Here is a 22,091-nt window from a genome sequence, read left to right as displayed (position 1 = left end):
GGGTCAGGTGTACGTCGGAAGGCGTCCACCGATGCATAGCGCTCAAGTCCGCTTTCCCGCAATGCAGGATAAAGATAATAAAACCGATTAAATGTAGACACAAAATTATTCAAAAAGAAAATGTTGTAAATTGCAGCATTCTCAGAAACAAACTGAAAACTTGTTTAAAGGCCAATTTAAAAATATGTATACTATACCTACTAGACATTTGTTGAAAAGTGGTGGTTTTTGAAAGAAATTGAAAAATCCATTTTTTCATGGCAAATGACCAAACATTCGTTTCGATGCCCTCCCTTTGCTAATATTCTTTTTTCTTCTGCAACTGAACTGAGCGGGGGCAAGAAGGATCTTAATGACTGCAATCAATTGAGTTTATAATGGAAATTGTGACAAAAACACCAGTGATGAGTCACGCATGATTGAGTTATGTCCTTCGGACAGTGGGGTACGTTGAAGTGCCTACCTGAATTAATGACCGCACTCTTTGCTGCCATCTAACTGTTGTATTTGTCCAGTAAATTATTCACAAAATTTATTATAAACTAATTGCAACCGGGCTTTCCTTCCTACGTTCAGCCCAATGTTGGCGATTAGAATCACAACATAGCGACAAGTTCTACGAACTCGTCTTTATTTTAATTGTAAAACAATAACCAGGAATCGAACTCGAACAAACCGAAGCACAAGCGACGTCAACTTCACGCGCCGCAAGAAATCAATTGTTGCATCTCAAAAAGTTTTACTTGAAATCGTTAAAAAATAAAACACGAAATCATGACAACGCCATGAGGAGTAATAGCTGGAAGACCAGGAGAGGAAGTTGCTTGACAATAGATGATTGAACAAACGACGCCGAGCAATGGGGTTCCAGTTACAGAGAAGCTTTCTTGCGATCTTTACTGGAGAGCTGCGCGTTCACCAAACTGTTGATAGAAAAGAAATAATGACGTCACATCGGCGTAACAATGAGAGTGATCGGAGAGCGGGTGCAGGGCGCGATCGCTCTGAAACAAAAAAAGATTACGCAACGACTCCACCGTTGGAGCAACTCGGTGGAGCTTTGGACTATGAAGAATCGTTGCGAGCAGACAGACAAGTTGTGCATCAAGTGATGGATTAGCTCTCACCTGAAATATGCTCCTTTCAAAGCTATGAGCTCATCATGCGTTCCAACCTCAACCACCACTCCATTGTCGATCACAGCTATCTGATCGGCGTTCCTCACTGTGGAAAGCCGGTGGGCGATGATGATGCTTGTTCTTCCTTCTCTGGCAGCATCCAGAGCGTCTTGTACGATCTGGGACAAACAAAATCTTGAACAAAGCGAACTATAATCTGAGAGAAAGCGCTAACACTTTGATGATAAAGCGCACACCGCACAAATACAGGCGCGCATGAGGCTGTGGAACAAGAAGCGAAACAGCTACAAGCGAGATGTGGAGAATGGATGGTAACTTGTCATATTCACTTCCCAACATTTCCCTCACAATATGAAAAATAAGTTTGTCCTCACCCTTTCGCTCTCCGCATCCAGAGCGGATGTTGCTTCGTCGAGGAGGAGAATTTTTGGATTTCTTAAAAGAGCTCGCGCGATGGCGACTCTTTGCTTCTGTCCTCCTGACAATTGACCCCCTTTAGCTCCAACGCTGGTTGCGTAACCCTGAAAGTGATGTCATAATTAGAAAGCGAGCAGTTCATGCGTATTTTATTTATAGAAAGAGATTTGGCAAAATACAACATTGGTTGAAATTCTATCATCATTCCTTGAGATTCGCAGACACCAACAAACCACGATGAAAAGTTACAAGGATTCCGAACATTCCAGAGAAGATCAAGTCAACATCGCAACATAGGATGGAGCAACATCACAACATAGGATGGAGCAACATCGCAGCATGGGATGGAGCAACATCGCAACGTAGGATGGAGCAACATGGTAACATAGGATGGAGCAACATCGCAGCATGGGATGGAGCAACATCGCAACATAGGATGGAGCAACATCGCAACATAGGATGGAGAAACATCGCAACATAGGATGGAGCAACATCACAACATAGGATGGAGAAACATCACAACATAGGATGGAGCAACATCGCAGCATGGGATGGAGCAACATCGCAACATAGGATGGAGCAACATGGCAACATAGGATGGAGCAACATCGCAGCATGGGATGGAGCAACATCCCAACATAGGATGGAGCAACATCGCAGCATGGGATGGAGCAACATCGCAACATAGGATGGAGCAACATCGCAGCATAGGATGGAGCAACATCGCAACATAGGATGGAGCAACATCGCAACATAGGATGGAGCAACATCGCAACATAGGATGGAGATTCAAAACAATCCTCGATGTCTTCGGACAAAAGTATTAACTGATCTGCGGTGGATTTTTGGCGCCGGAACCCAGCTTGCTCCTTTAGGAGGAGTGGGTCGATGATTGGATTAACGTAGGCATTGGTCAGCTTTTCATGAAGCCAAGATTAGAGCAACATGTTCACAATGGGAAGCAAAAATATTTGAAATTAAACTCAAGAAAATCACAAAATGTTTGAACCCACATCCGGCAAGTCTGCGATGAAGTTGTGGATGTTGGCGTTCCTGGCAGCATCTTCCACCTCGGAGTGACTTGCATCTCTGCTGCAGTCTCCATACCTTGGAAACAAGAACCATGAATTGATGACGTCACAAAGAAGCATTGGAAATGATTAATTTTGTGTTGTTCTTCTGAAAGCAAGTAGCCAAAGTAACACCAGACCCACCTAATATTCTCCGCGATGCTTTGATCAAATAGTACAGGTTCTTGTGACACCAACCCCATCTGCTGACGTAGCCAGCCAATGTTGAGCTCCGTAATGTCATTTCCATCTAACGTCTGAAAATTAAAACAACTTCACTCATACGTTGTGTGAACGTTATAACAACGATATCCTGCGGTGCTTTCACAAGGGGTGTATTCATTAGGTTTGAAAAAGAAGAGGCTCCTTCAGTGTTCAAAAAAATCAACAACTGACCACCGAGCCCTCCTCTGCGTCATAGAACCTCTCAATAAGTTGAACTGATGTTGACTTTCCACATCCAGACTGACCAACTAGAGCCAGTGTCTGTCCAGGCTTCACCGAGATGCTGCATCCTTTCAGGATAGGAATGTCTGGACGAGTCGGGTAGCGGAAGAACACCGATTCCAGTTTGATCTCACCCTTGCAATGATCCTGGAAGAGGAAAAGCATCTTGTGATCCCAAGAAGATAAAATATCGGTGGTTACCATAGATCAATATCGAGACAAGAACGAGGTTCATTGATAAAATTAACTTAAAATCATCACAAAGCGATGACGAATCACGACAACGACCCTTCCATGGCCATTGAGGTTGGTTAGGATTCAGACGAGGATGGGGAAAGGACATGCTCCCAGCTGGAAAGCAATTGTAACAATTTCAATCTTCTCAAAAGTCGTTGTTTTCAATCTTTGAAGATGAGCACCACTCACCGGGGTCGCGCCGGTATCAGCGTACGCGTCAATGGTCGGGACGCGGTCGAACAACGCGAACATCCTTTGGGCAGAGACAGTGGCCTCCGCGTAGTCGGGAGCGAAGGAGCTGTTTTGGCCTACAGCCATCGCTCCGAATATGACGGCAGTGAGGACTCTGCGCAATTGTTAACACGTCATCAATGGATGCTTAATGCTTATGTTCGATCGTGTTCAACATTTATTGCTTCGTTGGTTGATGTATAACCCCAAACATGGCGCCACTAGAGAACGAATTCTAGTTACACTGACATGTGGCCGCTGAAGCAACAAAGCGCAAACATGAGTCTTCAACTAAAACCTCAACTTTAATTTCGAGGCACACACAGCGGGGTACATTGCAACACAAGAAAAAACTCACTTGAACACGTTGTCAAACGTCATTGCTTGAGTGATCACGAGTTCGATTCCCAGCCTGAACACGGCTGCGTATGCAAAGTAGATGACGCACTGCGAGTATCCGTACCCGATCCCGACCACCACGGCACGAGTTGTTGCCTTCCTGAATGACGTCATAAAAGCGATAGACCGTGATGAAGCTTGAGCGACTGACAGACGCCATGCCGACGCGGATTAGGTTGAAAAATGGTTCGACAACGTCGCTTCATTCAGCAGACAACGTCATGTCAGCGAAACTTCAACTACAAGCGAAAATTTCTTAATCTCGCCGAAGAAACGTGAGACGATGGTTCAAAGCCTCTGGAAGCTTCAGCAGTCAAAGTTTAATTGAACAAAAACTCTTGAGTAAAAATCAATGCCATAATAATAAAACTGACTTATATGGGCCTTGAAGCCTCTCCATGTATTGTCGGTACATGATCTCCTCCTTTGCTAACGACGCCACTGTGCGAATGTTCTTGATGGCTTCCCCGGCCACTTGACCTGCTCGGAATGATCAAGAACCGAATGAGAGCGCTCTCTAGTGCCACAATACAGAGAGCCCGTCGTTGACGATGGAAAGACACGACGGTAGTTGACGTTATGTTAAAGACACAACGGTAGTTGACGTTATGTTAAAGACACAACGGTAGTTGACGTTATGTTAAAGACACAACGGTAGTTGACGTTATGTTAAAGACACAACGGTAGTTGACGTTATGTTAAAGACACAACGGTAGTTGACGTTATGTTAAAGACACAACGGTAGTTGACGTTATGTTAAAGACACAACGGTAGTTGACGTTATGTTAAAGACACAACGGTAGTTGACGTTATGTTAAAGACACAACGGTAGTTGACGTTATGTTAAAGACACAACGGTAGTTGACGTTATGTTAAAGACACGACGGTAGTTGACGTTATGTTAATCAATCTAGAAGTTTGGTAATTCAAACACCGGATGGGGCTAAATCAAGACTAATGACGTCATAATTACACAAGAATGACGCCAAGTTTGGTAGAACTTCACACCTTGTTAAGGAAGATGACAAGTTTGCGCACGACGGGCAAACGCGGATCAATGTTGGTCGCCAAGTTTATAGATTATCTAACAGCAGTTTTCTAATCCGGGGTTCAAAATTTAACATGCAGTACAAAACAGTCGAGAAAGTAAACGCCCCGTTGTCACTGAGAGGTCATGGGAGTGTCCGCCAACAAACCTGCTTCTTCGTAAGCTTCCTTTTCTCCTTTCTCCTGGCCGGTGATCAATGTCATCTCCAGCATCCCACCGATGATGAGGAAGGGGACGAATGCAAGTGTCAGGAGGGTCAACTGCCATCCGTAGGCAAACGATATCCCCAGTGCCACCCCTGGAAACAATTGCTCGTTATGACCACAATGATCTACGACAATACACAAAGTGAGATGAACTCACCCATGGAAGCAAAGTTCTTGAGCATCACCCCCAGTCTGACGCCGGTGCAACCTTGAACACGTGACGCGTCGGTAGCCAATCGGGTGCAGAGGGCGCCGCTGCTGTGCTTGTGGTCGTCGAAGTATGAGATTTCCTGCCGGAGAATGGCGTGGAAGGCGAGTCGACGCAGGCGAACGGTCAATTCCATTCCAGACTTGGCGAAAAGGGTGGACTGGATGTTGGAATGAAGTGGAATCATGGAAAACATTAATCAATTCAACATCGTTTTTAACCTAACTTTCAGATATTAGTTTAAGATATTTGCCCACGGTGTGTGGTAGTGAAGTTACCAGGAATTATGTTTGTTTTTATCAAAGGTAACGGCAGGGGGCAACCGCAACACCTTGGGAAGGTTGGGTTGGGTGACATGCATCACATACCATAAGGTTGAGGTCGTTCACAACATAGTTTTCTTTATTGTCATTTTTGAATCGTCTTTATAGGCGTAAGACCATACAAGGAATCAAATGACCAGCACAAGGCCTGAAGACTAATAAGAAATGTCTGTTTGGCTCAGGATGGTTGGAATAACACAACAAAGATGTCTTCCACTGAGCGTGTTTGGTTGCGTGGCAATCACCTTGAACGGCTTGGTGTGAGACGGTGACTCACCTCTGCTGTGAAGGAGATAAATCCAGCCACGCCAAGCCCAATGTATATGAGGCCGTACAATGCAGCTCTTCTGGACTGCTCATCCGTATCATCGAGAGTGAAGATGTTGAGGATCTCGGCAAAGACTATCGCGTTTACCGGATCGATCGACCCGGCAATCGTGGAAAAAAAGCAGCCGACTACAAGACAAAGGGGGATTGTTGTCGTCATTGAATTGTCAGAGTTGGTCTTTCCGACCGGCGGCAGAGACGACTGAAAGCCGAATTAGTCCCGTGGCGTAGCCTGTCGGAAACTTACCGCCCATGTAGAGCCACTCGGGTTTGTTCATCTTCATCACTCTGCTAAATGGAACTTCAGGAAGATCTTCCTTTTCTTCTTCTTCTTCTTCCTCTTCTTTTATCGCGCCATGATCAGTTCTGCTGTGATAAGATGACTTCACTTTGGTGATGCTCCTACTAGACTTTCCCATCTCTTGCAGTCCCTTGCTCATCTCTGCAAGTCATGGGACAATTACAGCTCCATGTTAAGTGCAGCTGCGTACGTAAGTATAGCCGATTATACGACTGCATCTGTGCGAACGTGTGTGGTTGATTGCATAACTCAAGTTTTTTCAAAACTAAAAAGCAGAATCTCATAGCTGTTTACTATTTAGGCTTTGTCAGGGAACCAGTTTGTTAGATTCTAACAGTCAGTTACCTGGGTCGTAATTTTCTGTATATTTGAAAGCACTACATAGCGATTATTGTTTCATACTTTTCATTAAATCTCACTTCCAAGCTGTGATGAAATAGTGTAAGTTGCTAAATATTTTCTTCATTATGAAGATATATTTAGCAACTATTTTAGTTGCTAAAGGGATTATTTATGAAGATAGATTGGTTGGCATAAAATATGGTAATAGGGTAGCTTTAGAGAAAAAAACAAAAAGGAATATTTAATGCAAAAATAGATAAAAAAACGATCAGGAAGACCTGGCCCTGCAATTACAAAATAATGTCACAGACAGAAGCTGATTTAAAAATTCTGATTCCCAAACAAATAAACGAACATTTCGAAAAGAGTGCTGCAAGAGAAGTGAAAATTAAGTGCATGGCAAAAGGCTACAATTGGTGACGCGCGAGGTACATATACCGACGAAATGTTCCTTCAGTGAGTCATAAACACAAATGTTAAACAAAATGGAGCTTAAATAAACAGTGCAAACACTTTTATTGCCAAACAAAAGTTGTTTTTGTTGGGCATTTTGTGATGTGGTAGGCCAATGACGAAAACTGTCTGAAAGCCAGTTGGGTCAAGGCCTCTCTAGACTTGCCCCATCAAGCCGTAACCTGATCACTGGTGTTGGACGTTATGGTGCAGACATGCTGCGCTGGGGCTTGGCAAAGAGTGCTACATGAGAGTGTGGTGAAATACAGACGGCAACCAGCATAATCAAGGATTGCCGGCTGTACGGTGTACAGATCACCTCATGGTATGGAAGGTCTCCATTGACGATGGTCAGGTAGTGGCTAACCAATGGGTGCCCTGATATATAGCGACAACAAGAGAGAGGAAGACAAAAATTAAAATGTTCATTAGCCAAAACCGATTGCATTGCAGATCGTTTTAACTGTGAATCAAGCAACCCCGCACCACGATAAGATGAAGATACCAGTGTAATTTTTCATTCTTCTCATAATTTATACAAAACCACTTCAGTCACGTCGACCGTGGCTCTCCCTATAAAACGAACAATTTCTATGAGACTATAGTGTGATACCACCCACCAGTGGTAAACCACGGCCACCATACCAATGCTCAAAACATAAAACGAGTCAACTAACCCCACCCTCCTCGTTCTTTTGCTATGCTGAGCATGCCAAGGGATGACACAAGAACACAAAGAGACATTGTCAATTCAGCTACCAAGCCCTACGGCCTACATTAGGGTGTTTCATTTTTTCCACACTTTCGAAATTAAAAACGTTCGGGTTTGCGTATGATGGGATTTTGGACACTGATTTAAAAAATGTAATTTTTATTTCATTATGACGTCATTTAGATGTGGCACCGCGTGGTCGAAATTTGTGTGGGGCTAAAAATAGGGGATTTCCCGTAACTCGGTAACGGAACATGGCAGAGAAACGAAATTGGTGTCAAAATGCGCAGAAGGGCCGCTTTCCTATACCTTCTTTAGAGACTTCATTGCCGTATCTTCCCCGCAAAGCGAATTATATCGCAAAAACGATATTTCGCATGCACAAGGTGTTGCTACAAGTTTAATTTTTTCCTTCAGTAGAGCTGTTGCTGCAAATTTACCTTGCATTACTGCTACAAAGCTAAGAAAACGAAACATAATGAAAGTTGAGAGTGAGACCGATTTGGCTAACTTGGAAAGTTCCGACTAAGACGAAACTGATCCAACTTTTTTGCTAAAACCGATCACAGGTGGGAGCCAGTACGCAAAACTCAAGACTTTGAAAGTGAGTACCGTAGTGAAAGTTGCATATTCGCAGACCACCGAATGACAAGCATCCGTCAGCAATCAATCAACTCTTGTGCTGTGGAGGTGCTGAAATCGCTGCTTCACCATCGACGATATTTCGTCAACGTGAAAAAGTTCGCATGATGGCATTGCAGAATGTTGAAGTGCAGAATGTTTTCCTTGGGCCAATTTATCGATGAGAAGCGTGACAAGGCGGAAGCATTGATCGCAGTTAAATCTTTTTCCTCCGGTAGCTACATCTGTCACAAGTGAAATTTTGTGCAATACCATCACACAAGATGCTTTTTGTATTTTGCCTAATATTTATTCAGTGGTGGCAGACACGACGGCGGTCAATACTGGTAAAAAGTCGGGGGTAACAAACGTTTAGAATGCAGTAAAATCTTCAGAAGGTCAAAGAATGCACAGACAAAACGACGATCTCAGGTCAAACGACGATCAAATATGCATGCTGGTGGCTTGTTCTGCATTTATGGATGTACCACACAATTTGAAGCATCTTTTGATTTATAAACAAGAAACCATATGCAACTCCAGATGGATAACGACTGCCAATGGCTATCTTCGCTTGTTTGTTTTCAATTGACAAGCTTTCTACAGCAGACAAGTCAAAACTGATCAAGTTAGTGTCCTACATCGTGTCTGTTTACGTTCCTTCATTTATAATGGTTCATTTAAAACCAAAGGCATGTGATGGATCATTCATTACTTTGTTTCAGCGAGATTTGCTTCTAGAATACCGGGACATTGAAGAAGAAGTGATTGATGTAGTTTACAGATATTTCGTGGAACAGGGTTCTCAGTTGCTGTCTTCAGAAAACGAGACTTTGATTTTTTTTCGCAGTCTCCACCGTTTTCCCTTGAAATTGTGAAAATCCCTACTTCGCTTCCAGCAACTGTTGATATTCGAAATCTGTTGAAGAGCGGAGCAGCGAGGTTGAGGAATTTTTTTCACACTTTAAAGCCACTTTGCAACATGCGTTATGTGCGCCCATGCATCCCATCTTTCTGGAGGCCAATTGATAACAATAATCGTTCCACTGAGCGACGAATCGGAAAGCTCAAAAATGTTATAGGAGAGCAAATTGGTGACGAAACCAACCGCTTACCGATTTGCGACTTCGTGCATTTTTGCGCAGCATGGAATGATAGTGATTATAGTAGCGTTGTTTGCTGTTAAAGAGTTATTTTGTTATTAGAACCATCAGTTAATATAAGCAATACCATGAGAGAAATGAGCACGTCGAGAAATGTGAGCCGGTTTTGCAAAACCTCGTTCAGATATACAGTACTGCAAGATTAACTGTAGACATCACTAGCAAATAGCAAATTTAACAGTATTGATTTCGTACTAGCAATATTTATCTTTGCAAATTCTCAGCTTTGCATTGGGTATACAATTGCTAAGTTTGCAACAGAACAGTTAGGCTACCTCGTCGAGACCATTAAAGAAATATTACGAAAACGCACTTATTTAGGAGCAAAACAAGTACCGTGCATCATAAGTTGTAAAAAACGTTTTTTTCGATATAATTCGGTTTGCGGCGAAGATACGGCAAGGAAGTCTCCTAAGAAGGTATAGGAAAGCGGCCCTTGTTTCGTCTTCGTCGGAACTTTCCAAGTTAGCCAAATTGGTCTCACTCTCAACTTTCATAATTTTTCCTTTTCTTAGCTTTGTAGCAGTAATGCAAGGTAAATTTGCAGCAACAGCTCTACTGAAGGAAAAAATTAAACTTGCAGCAACACCTTGTGCATGCGAAATATCGTTTTTTCGATATAATTGGCTTTGCGGGGAAGATACGGCAATGAAGTCTCTAAAGAAGGTATAGGAAAGCGGCCCTTCTGCGCATTTTGACACCAATTTCGTCTCTCTACCATATTCCGCTACCGAGTTACGGGAAATCCCCTATTTTTAGCCCCACACGAATTTCGACCACGCGGTGCCACATCTAAATGACGTCATAATGGAATAAAAATTACATTTTTTAAATCAGTGTCCAAAATCCCATCATACGCAAACCCGAACGTTTTTAATTTCGAAAGTGTGGAAAAAATGAAACACCCTAGCCTACATTCTCTCTTCAGTACCCTCGTTCTCATTCGGATCAACGATATCTTCTGCTTCTTCTTCATCATCATGCTCTCTTCCGGCTTGCATGTTGATGAGGTTGGCATACACTCCATCTTCGATCTTGAGGAGTTCGTGATGTGATCCTTCCTCCATGACTTTTCCATCTTGGAATACGATTATCTTGTCGGCATTCCGGATCGTGGATAACCGATGAGCGATGACAACAGTGGTGCGACCTGTGATGGAACAATTCATTGATGAATCATTGAAATTGCGTCATCAAACTCTTTCTAAGATGATTCTAACAAGATTCATCTCACCTGCTGATGCCTTCTCCAACGCTGCTTGTACAATAGATTCACTCTCTGTGTCCAAAGCGGATGTTGCTTCATCCAGGAGCAAGATCTTTGGATTCCTGGCAATTGCTCTCGCGATGGCGATTCTTTGCTTCTGTCCTCCGCTCATGTGTCCTCCTCCTTCCCCAACTAATGTCTCAAATTTCTATAAAATTTTAGAGAAAATGAAAAGTTGACTGATGGCCAAAAATTGGCTGATCATGAGAAGTTAACTGATGATGAAATATTGACTGATGAGTGATGATGAAATGTTGACTGATGAGGAAAATTTGACTAATGATGAAATGTTGACTGATGATGAAATGCTGGCTGATGAAATGTTGTCCCAGCTGCTCCACTCATCATGTTTGTTCACACCACATTTGAACACTATTATCAACGATACTGAAATTGAACCAGAAATCAAGCAACAACAGGACACTTTGTTGAAACAAAGTAGTTCAACAAAGTCACTTTTTCAATCTTGTCGTGAATTACTTGAGGAAGCTTCATTATGAAGTCATAAGCGTTGGCTTGTTTTGCTGCTTCTCGCACTTCATCGTCGGTTACGCCATCGCGCCCCCAGCGAATGTTCTCAGCTATGGTTGTGTCGAAAAGAATCGGTTCCTGCGAGACCAGCCCAACCAAGTCCCGGTGCTGGCGGACGTTTAAAGACTTCACGTCGGAACCTCCAATTAATATAGTGCCACCCTGCGTAAGAATACACAGCAAGAAATGAACGATTTATAAACATAATTTACAAAAAAAAATACAATAATAATACAACTCAAAGCGCTTGACCGGACAAATTGGGGCTGGGGCATACCTAATTCTAAGGCGCAGTGATAACCATTTTGTGCAGTGACAAACCAAAATTGTGCAGTGGTAAACTGAAAAATGCGCTTTGATAAAATAAGTGTTCTGGCCGAATCATAAACAACGCGTACCAAACACAAAGCAGATTTGTTTTATGTTTTCAGTTCCATTATTTTTTCAAAAAACCAATCAGTGTAAAATAAATTTGGTTTGGAATGTTGTGTGATCTATAATGTAATAGTGTCCGTCTGGGCTTTCATCAGGTCATATAGGCCTACACAGTGAACACGAAACTAACTGGCAGACAATCGCTGGTAGGTCAAACATTCACTGACTGGTTGCACATCAACAATCAATATGCCACCGCTCTCTGAATATAAGTCAAGACCTGGGATTTTGAGGTGGATAGACGATAAAGATCGTAGTTAAATAACGCCACAAGCTGGGAAGCAAAAGTGGTTTGCAAAAGTTTTTCATCATAATGACAAAGGTGCGATTACAGACGAAACAAAAACAATTCAATGCAAAGTTTGAAAAATTTTAGCAGAGTGGTTAGCCGCCCCGTTAGCTCAGTGGTTTAGCTCAGTACGCGCCGGGCTCAAGATCACGCGGCGCGGGTTCGACTCTCAGGGTGTGCGCTTGAGCAACGCACTTTCAGGACTGCTCTCCATTCAGCGGCACCTAGTGAATGGAATTATTTCCCGGCAACAACACTTCAACAATCGGAAAACTTCACTGCACTAATCTCAGTAACCGGCCCTGTGTCAAAAGCCTCTACAAGTATGCGAAACTACCAGGAATAACCAATCAAGGCTTTGTCAGTTCGATGATAAAGATTCAAAACCAAACCAAGTTAATTTCTTCTTTCCTGCGTGAAGTAATACAATGTACATTGACATGACATCGGTTTCTTGATAACTAACCAATATGCATAGTTCCCCTGCTGTAAACCATGGCTACCTAAAGATATTAAACTCATTTTGTGTTTTTCAGAGTTGTTCTTGATATGTCATCAAATCAAAAGCGGTTTTAATTAAACCAATCAAGTGCTTTGATTGGCTGAGAAAATTTTTTTAAGTAATTTTTAATATTTCTTTATTCGTTTTACTTTTCCTCATCAAAATGCAACTTGATTGCCTTTCGTCAATTTGACAAAAAATGGATTTTGTGCAGTTGCCTAAGAAAAACTGTGACGCATTGTCAGCAAAACCAAGAGTGAAGTAACCGGAAAAGCTCCTTTGCTTAAGTTTGCTATTTCATAGTTGTCATGGCATTATGTAACTATTTTCTAAGAAAACGTGCAGTGATAAAAAAAATCCTTAGAATTAGGTGTGGGATGGACGCTGGTTCCACTCACCACAGTTTTGGTTTTGTCATCTCTTCCCGTTCAATATATACTGCTGGATACTAGGCGTGGGCAACACATACAACGCAATTATTTCCCTCTTTTAGGTTAGGATTGACCTACTGACGTGGTTGTCTCGACAAGTTTAAACAGGGATGTTGACTTAGATCAAAACACCCGGCGCAGGTTGCGTCATTTTCAAATTAAAAATATAGCTTGATGAAATTTCTTTAAAAGGCGAGTTGTGCTCAGAGCCTCTACTTTAATTAATCGATACAAAGCCCTATCCAATGCAGCTCCCAAGACAGCAAAATCCGTTTGCAAACGTTGAATCAATGTAAAAATGACAGATTTTGCAGTTGGGGTTTGGCTGGCAAAATCAAACATAAGAATCTGCAAATGAAAATCATAAACAGACATAACTCAGCAACAACATTACATTTAACATTATAAAAACAAAAACAATGAGCTAACGTTTTCGGCTAGTCATACAGCCCTTTTCAAGCCTATAAGAAAAATGTTTTTAGAAGAAATACTAAAGAATAATACACTAGTATCACAGCAAAAATATGGTCAAATCTAAACATTTGAAAAACTTGCTTATCTAGCTCACACAAAATGATAACTGAAAAGTACGCAGCACATCGAGTCAACTATTTGAGAGATATATATAATTAATTAATTGTTCAGAAAAGGACTTAAGCAGATTACGCAAGATGGACAGAAGCACAACACGAGATAGTGGCACAAAATGAATGTGAAATCCACAAAATTTGCAAATAAAGTTATTTCTCTCTCACAACATTGAAACAACATATTAACACCGCAACCAACATACATTGACATCATAGAAGCGTTGGATGAGTTGGATGATTGTACTTTTACCGGAACCACTTTGACCGACAAGCGCTGTCGTCTTTCCGTGCTCGACCGTCAAACTTACTCCCTTCAAGACCTTCAAGTAAAAGAGAACTTAACTTTTTTTCTCAGAGTTTCATAGTCAGACTTATTCCAGAGTCAGACTCGATGGTGAACATTGAACATTTGAACAACCATGAGCTGTGTTGAAGCATTTCATGGGTAAACCAATGTGGTTCACGAACAGGGCGATGTTAACGTCATATGATGGTGTCCTGTTACTTTCATGCGTCGTCAATCGGTTGACTACGATGCAAATATTTGTATTTTTAAAATGAAATTTGTAAAGCTCGGTTCGTTCTAGTGTTGCCGGTGTTGGAGAACGAGCTCACCTGCACATCAGAGCGGGATGGATACGAAAATTCAACGTTTTGAAAATCTATTGTGCTGCTTGAGGGGTTAGGGGATGAGCCTTCCGATGAAAATACGTCGATTTCTGGTTCTCGGTCAATAACCTCAAACAGCTTCGTTCCGGCCGCGGCTGCTTCTGCGAACGTGCCTACGTAGCTTCCGGTCTGTGACGTGTCAAAAGATAAATTGATTAGATTTGTTCAAAAACTGAAAAGCGGTTGTACAACTTGAGTTCCTTCGATTGTTACAAGTCCCCCTTGTTTGTTGGCGACGCAAAGAATGTTAAGTCTCATTGGCATAACCGAGTAGGGAATCGAACTAGAATCAATTGGTTTGTTTCAACCCAGACAGCAAAGTCCTCCATTTTTACATTCAATTCAATTTTTTTTTTGCTGGCGCGAAAATGAAAAGAACGATAAAGTGGACACACGAATTTGGCACCAACTAAAGGAAAAGATGACATAAACAGAAGGTTTAAAATACGAATCGCTAAACAAGTGTTTGTAAAACTCTATCTTAAAAATGCACAGCCACCAAACCTACTTGTTAGGAGTTCAAGTTAAAATGCAGTGGACAAGAACAGCCACTCCCATCAAAAAAAAATAAATAAACGACAAGTTATTATGATGCCGAACTTAGAGTGAGCGGTCGTTACAACTGCAGAGAGTAAAACAAAACAAACAACAACAACAGAAAAACATACTAAAAAAAAACAAACTTGGAGGCAGACTTACACCAGTGATCACTTTAAGCAAACTAACTAAAATACAAATAAATGCAAGCAAACTATGACTGAATGATGCTTGCACGGTACTTGAAGAATACTGATGGTATAGCCCACAATACCAATCCGAAGTTCGTTAAAAACGGCCTCTCCATGACAAGAAGCCTATAGTTATGATAGATGTCACCTTGTAACAATACATGCTAAATATTGAATAATGTGAATACATTAACAAAGAATTCGAAGCAATAATTCATTACGAAATACCAAAGCATTCGTAAAGTCAGGTGTCCCACTCCACGAATCTTAATTTTTGTTATGATTTTATGACAAAAATTGGCTTTTTTATGCTTTTTTTATGATCTTTTTGCTTATTTTATGCTATTTTTATGCTTTTGCACCGGCCACATTATATTGCTTAAACTGAAGTTACATTCGCCAAAAAAGTTTGGAAGCAATCCACAATACTGACGAGATACCAACGACTTAAGGGAGGGATTTCAAGCAATTTTGATTATTAACTAATATACCATAAGCAAACGAAACCAAGCAATTAACTAATATACCATTGCGCGAAAAAAAAACAAAAACGAAACCAAGCAACAACACGGCGTTTATCATGATACACAGGAAAAATAAATAAAAATTGCAAACGTTTTCAGCTAAACATCTAGCCCTTGTCAAGCATTTTGAGAAATGATTTGTACTACAATGAAGTAAGAAGTGCTAGAGAAATGATTACGCAACAAAACTGATAACGGCACAACATGTGATATTTAATTAAAGACGTTTAACAGATAGGAGGATCCTGCGGCAAAAAGCTGACTGCTAAGTGTTGGATTGAAAGATTTGATAAGCAGGGCTTCGTGAATTTTTGTGTCGAATTCAGAAAAGATTGTTCGTATTCTCATTCTTTGAGAATACGAACATTTATGTTATGCCACGGAACTCCAGCAATGTTCTAGAGAGCCCAAGAAGAGCAGTGACCATTTCCATACAACTACTGGGTACCCCAGCACCGCACAGGCGGCCACTATTGCGGAGTACCATCAGTCGCCTCTTACGACTCGCTGGATGGGCTTCACTATTCTGTCCGGGTGAAGCACGGGGGATTCGACCCTAGATGAACAAGTTTTACTTTTAGGTACCAGTAGGTATCCAAGACCACTTCTGCTTTTGAAAACTGTTCACATAAAAAATTAACTTTTTTAAATCACCAAATCAAATGAGCTGCAATTTTTATGATTTTTTATGACTGCAAGGTAAAATTTTATGACCATTTTATGTTTTTTTCAAAAAATGATAAATTTTATGATTTTTTATGATTTTATGCCGAGTGGGACCCATGTAAAGTTAACCAGGTGAGTCAGCAAGAGGGCAAAACAACAAGATCATTGATCAGCTGTTGAATCATTGTGAAAATGACAGATTTTGCTGTCAGGGAATATTTAGTAGGTTAATTTGTCAAATTGACGCGCAGTGAACCGAAGCATTTCTTGTGCAAGCAAACTTTAAAATTCAGGTTCATGGATCAACCAAACGTTCAAGTTAGCATGGTCACATTGGTCAGCTCTTACCGTCCCAAGCGAGAAAGCTGCTATGAGAACTCCGAAGAAACACGTCGTGAGATTCCCAATCGTAATCTCTCCAGCAATGACCAAAGTGGTGCCGTACCAGAACGCCAACGCGTACATTCCGAACACAGACAAATAGAGGACCCCCATGCTGAACCCTGTCATGAACCCCCGTTGAATTCCAACTTTCTTAGCGTCGCCCAGCTCCGAGGTGTACCTGGTGGCAATGACGAGAGCTGATGAATCGAGATGGTCAGATCGACAAAGCGTTTAGTCAAACATGAACTATAAGTAAGAAAAACTGCATAGCGTCACCTAGCATGCGAAGCTCACCTGTCTATTTCTTTATGTTGGCAGCCAAACGCGACGACGGTTCGTATCGCGGCGATGGCTTCCTCTGCAACGGCACCGGCCTTCGCATAAGCAGACAGCTCTTTCTTCGTGTACATGGTCGTCACCTTCAAGCATGAGATAATCAATCTTACGTCATCTTGTTGGGCTTCTTGATGACGTGGTTACGACCGGAAGAACACCCATCTTCAAATGGCGCCACCGAAAAGATAACAAGTAAGCGAAACATCCTTCTGCCAGCCCCCCTTTATTATTACGTCAAATGTGGAGCACACAATCTTTACCTGCATCATGAGTGCAGTGGACGCCCCGACGATGGGAGTGACGGACAGGGTGACGAGAGCAACCTTCCACGAGTAGACGAGGCCAACTATCAATCCTGACAGACACATCCCGGCGTATTGGATGGTGGTCGACACCTTCTCCGCTATTCCATCTTTGATCTTATCTACATCACTGAGAAATAAAACGTAGGTTTGTACTGGATTCTGTAAGTTGAGGATTAAAACAAAGTTAACGAAGGACTCATGCGTGGTCCGTGCTAGACCACGCAAGTATTGCGGATAATATCTCCTTTTAAACTTAATAAAACATTTAATCTTCAACGCCACCTGGCAAGACGAACGCTGAGCTCTCCTGCAGACGTGACGTCATGAAAGCCGATGTCCTGTCTGAGGATAGAGTGGAAATATGCGGACCGGAGCTTCTTCATTTGTCTGCAAGGAACGGACAAGCATGAGCGAAACGATCAAAGTTGGAAACATAACAGCCAAACATATTACAGGAAAAGAGATTGCGGATACGTTCATGCACACACCAGCGCACTAAGCTACCGTCAAGTGGGCTACCAGAGAAATGTAGCTCACAAACCTAACAGCCTGCAAGCACCAACAGCTGGTCTGAAGGGTTGCGAGCACAAAGACTGCCAAGGCCATGTAGACAAAGAAGAGGCAAAACTGAATGGAATCATCTCGGAACGTTTCTAGTGGTGGAAGGATCGTTGCATTCCACACCCTGAAAGATAGCACATGAATCGAAACAAACTTCAGTGAAGCCATTGTTAAAATGTTTATAGAATTCGAATTAGTGATACAAAATGTCACCATCAGGCAAGTTTTGGTTTCAGAATCAATTTGACACAAAGACACGTGAAAAATTATCACCCTGTTATTTTTTACCACGAATACGCTGAATGGTTTTTGAGTGGTCTTAGTAGGCTAATTTGAAAATATACAAATCTGAGATATTCGGTTTGTACTGAAATTGAATCTGACTCGATTAATCGTATGGCCTTTTTCTACCATGATAGCACTCTATCTAGGCTTCCATGTAAATTGTTTATAAGGGTTGGCAATACGGGCTTACAGTTTGAATTGTAAATCAATTTCAGCGAGCCGCAACAATTCACTTTTCTTACTTTGAAACCAACTTCTAAGCAAGATGTTTCTTATTGCACTGCAGTGACGCTGATGGCGACATTTGCGATAAGGGCTTTCAATGAGTCAATGACAGAATTTTTTTTGCATTGTGAGCTGAGTAAGTTAAGGTCAACTTACGATTCGTTGACTGTGGTGAGGTTCAAAGCGAAGCAAGTGTCGTAATTGAGGTCGCACTGCTGGTAACGACCGAACATGGTGAATTCTGTTGTCAATTCACCGAAGATTATGAAAAGACCTGGCAACCCTGCTCCATGAACTGCACCGGATACGGTCCCAAGGATGATTAGGAACCAATCAAAGGCGTTCGCGTAGCGATACTGAAAACACAACGCAGGGGTTTGGAGTTGGTTAGTGGTGGAAAGTTGTCACAAGGTTGAAAAGTTTTGCAATACACATCAAATATCATTAAAAATCTGGGTCTGAAATGAACTGGAAATGCTTCAGTTTCAAACAGCCTGGTAGGATGATGGATTGATGGCTCGTCCAGCGACGCCGCATAAGCCCGTCGGAAATGAAGAATCAAATATTCTTTCTTTTTAAGAATTGTTTTTCAAACTGCTCACAAATAAAGAAGATTTCTCTTCATTTGGTAGACAGGCACTCACGAGTTTGTGGTAGGGAATGGACGGAGGAAGATCCTCTCCACTCTTCTTAGTCTTCCCACCACCAACGCTGTCTGCATTGCTGCTTTCCATTATTTGCTCCTTATCTGAGTTTGTCACACTTTCCCTAGAAATAAACACAAACGTGGAATTCCATGTGTCCGTCGCTGATTGCCCCATACAATAAACCCAAAACGAGTGTTTGATGCTTTCCAGCGAAAACACGACATAAAGATGTACAGAAATGCTACAAAATGGACTTGGAAATTGCGTAGATATCGCCCGCAGTTCATGAGCTTGTTGTTATGTTGAAATAAATAACGAATTATGATGAACCATGATAAATAGGCTACCAGGCGAAGTTAACTTTGTGGTTCGATTCCCACTCAAAGCAATCTCAATGCCAGCTATATACCTACGTTAAAAAGCACACGTCTTCAGGAAGACGTAATGAAGGTGGCTAGGTACACGTGACCTCAGATTCTACATTTTACTTCCTTGATGTGTAAAACGAATTCACAACTTTCGCATGATGGGCAAGCTGGGAATTGTTTTGTTCAAATCCCATCAATTCTTTTTAATAAGCGGGTGTCAACATAGTATAGAAGTGATAAAATATATTGAGTAAGGAAAACGTGCGCAACATGTCTGCGAACTACCTGATACAGCCTCCCGGGGGTCATTAGAGTTACGACATTTATTTCGATAAGCAGCAAACAGGTTCTATTTTGTTAGGTAACCTATAAATTCGGACGTAAAAGTTTATAGTGTCTTTCATACAGGTGAAAGGTAAATAGTAACAAAAATGTTACTACATGTTATGTTGACCGTAACTGTTTTATTTAATTTACTTGTTTGCCTGCAGCACAAAAAAAGCACAGCATCAAAAATTAAAACATTACGAGATTGCGTTTATGTATACATCGCTCTGTAAGCAATGTTTCTGATCAATTTAACTTAAACATCACAAAGGAAACAAGAAAGCCACACAAAACGACAAGGAATAGACCACATGAGATGTGATAAAACAGCAAAGTGCGTAAAATTAATTAATCGATACACGCAGACGCAGCACAGAAGAAAAAGTCTCAAGCACGCAATTGCCTGGCAACTATTCAATTTCATCTGAAATAAAAGTTATTGAAATGCTTATGCGGCCATGAAACATATAATTATTTCAATTTTAAACTTGTACAGTTGACGAACTTCGTCAAGTGGTGCAAAAAGCACATCTTAAAAAAAGCACAATACCGAACTGGCTCGCAAAATACGTGAAAAGCGATCAGAACAAAACTAATTTGTCATAATGTTCCAGACAAGCGGACAAGTCTCCCAGGTCCTCAACCAAGCTATTTGCTACGCGAGATGCAAGCTTTTGGTTGACCATTTCTTCTTAAAATTATTTCATTAATGAAATTCTGGTATCTCCCGAAACCCTTTTCTAGTTCTGTTACTAGTCTACAAGCATCTAAAAATTCTGAAACCGAACCTTTGCAAAGTGCTCAGTTTAACAATTAGCAATTCAGATGACTCTTGTCTGCGTTTCTTCAAACTTTTTTTTGGCTACCTCAGTAATCGAGCATGAAACTATGGTTGAGTTAGCAAACGTTATTGTTGTGCCATTGAGGATTTTTTAAATGTTTCTTATCTAGGTCTATAATTAAGACTTCAAATACCATTAACACATTTCACACACAATCATTAAGAAGAATTTTCAAAATTTCAAAAACATATTGACAATGTCTTGTTATATGGTGCCGTAGAAGAAACTCCCCTGCTTAAACAAACATCAACTTCTCTATTTAGGACATAGAATACAACATCCACTAAACTCAGTTTATAATGAAAACCAAGGAAGATCAGCACAAACTTTTATGCGAAAGGTTCGATGCCTCACAAAACATAACCCTGAAGAACTGTGACAGTTGGCTAAAAATCGCCATTTGTGGAGACTTTTAATTTACCCTATTTTGCACCCAACTGGTGTGAAATAAATTATTATTATCTAGGCCTACTTAAACATATCTATATTTTAAAGTTATTGTGGAATAGGTTAGAATCAGAGTCAAAACTTATAATCAATAATATGTTAGGCTATTTACCATGTGCCATTTTTCAATAAGTCTTCTCTTGCTTCATTTGCAGGCCTATCTTCCACTTTGTTGGCCATGGTTACTTCTCTTGCTTCATTTGCAGGCCTATCTTCCACTTCGTTGGCCATGGTTACTTCTCTTGCTTCATTTGCAGGCCTATCTTCCACTTCGTTGGCCATGGTTACTTCTCTTGCTTCATTTGCAGGCCTATCTTCCACTTTGTTGGCCATGGTTACTTCTCTTGCTTCATTTGCAGGCCTATCTTCCACTTTGTTGGCCATGGTTACTTCTTTCGAACTCAATAAATGCAAACTCCGTTTGTTTCGTCATAAATTGTTTGCTTGTCAATCAGTCCAACCAATCTGTTTAAGCCAGCGTTGCCAAATGCGTAAACTTCTGAACGATTTATTGAGTACAAAAGCAGACAACCAAATTATAACAGCACAGACAATACTAAAAAGCAATGTTCGCTGCACCAATAATTCAGCACCAAAACAAATATGCAATTATTTGATTTTTCCTGGGCCTGCATTTTTTAATTTTGTTGCTTTTCCAAGTTATAGTCTTGCAACGAGTTTTTAAGAGTTTGACATTTAAAAATAAAGCGTTGGTCTTACCTTACTACATTGTAACAAAACTATTTTGGATACTTTGTGCATTTCTTGAACGTTTTGATGCTTTGGTCAGTAGTAGCTAGACATACCTTAACCTGACTGATCTCGTGCTACTTATTTGTTATTTTATAATTTTTACAAGAATTTCTTGGCTCTGACAGAAGCAAGAGCAAGACTCACTGTACTTGTAACGAATTGAATGTGACTTGTGAGGCTTTTTTAAATCTGGTCGTACAAATAAACTGTAAAAGCTCTAGTTAGGCTGTAGCTTCCAATTGTCTTTACAAAGAATTACAAGTCTTTTTTAACATTTACAAAACCACTTAAAATTGCTGTTGTTGTTTGAAGTGGTTGCCTGTGTCGGTGTTGCC

The 22,091-nt window shown here is 41.1% G+C and overlaps 1 protein-coding gene across 1 annotated transcript; it reads right to left on the bottom strand.

The window, feature by feature from the left end:
* Window positions 1-596: 596 nt before the first annotated feature.
* On the bottom strand, window positions 597-21,403 carry LOC145770463 (ATP-dependent translocase ABCB1-like). Its single transcript, XM_082582119.1, has 26 exons — window positions 21,116-21,403; window positions 19,017-19,140; window positions 18,540-18,728; window positions 17,843-17,928; window positions 17,584-17,688; window positions 17,257-17,428; window positions 16,955-17,079; window positions 16,625-16,838; window positions 14,305-14,487; window positions 13,893-14,009; window positions 11,392-11,604; window positions 10,879-11,059; window positions 10,576-10,794; window positions 6,300-6,494; window positions 6,003-6,181; window positions 5,352-5,562; window positions 5,137-5,286; window positions 4,315-4,420; window positions 3,900-4,040; window positions 3,500-3,656; window positions 3,023-3,220; window positions 2,771-2,883; window positions 2,570-2,663; window positions 1,514-1,660; window positions 1,128-1,297; window positions 597-923 (listed from the first exon to the last, which is right to left on the bottom strand). The coding sequence occupies exons 1-26, from the start codon at window positions 21,385-21,387 to the stop codon at window positions 872-874; spliced, it is 4,113 nt and encodes a 1,370-aa protein (XP_082438245.1). The 5' UTR covers window positions 21,388-21,403; the 3' UTR covers window positions 597-871.
* Between the last annotated feature and the right edge of the window lie 688 nt (window positions 21,404-22,091).

The sequence above is a fragment of the Aplidium turbinatum genome, chromosome 5 (assembly GCF_918807975.1).
Source record: "Aplidium turbinatum chromosome 5, kaAplTurb1.1, whole genome shotgun sequence".
Lineage (NCBI taxonomy): Eukaryota > Metazoa > Chordata > Ascidiacea > Aplousobranchia > Polyclinidae > Aplidium > Aplidium turbinatum.
The sequence above is the reverse complement of the archived record's forward strand: the minus strand, read 5'-3'. Positions and strand labels throughout refer to the sequence as shown.

Excerpts from the sequence above, each read along its gene's own strand:
- LOC145770463 (XM_082582119.1), bottom strand. The coding sequence starts at position 21,387 with ATGGCCAACAAAGTGGAAGATAGGCCTGCAAATGAAGCAAGAGAAGTA. Across the intron at positions 17,429-17,583 it reads CTCAGCGTTCGTCTTGCCAG|TGATGTAGATAAGATCAAAG; the intron begins GTGGCGTTGAAG and ends TTTATTTCTCAG. Across the intron at positions 14,488-16,624 it reads CAGCTTTCTCGCTTGGGACG|ACCGGAAGCTACGTAGGCAC; the intron begins GTAAGAGCTGAC and ends GACACGTCACAG.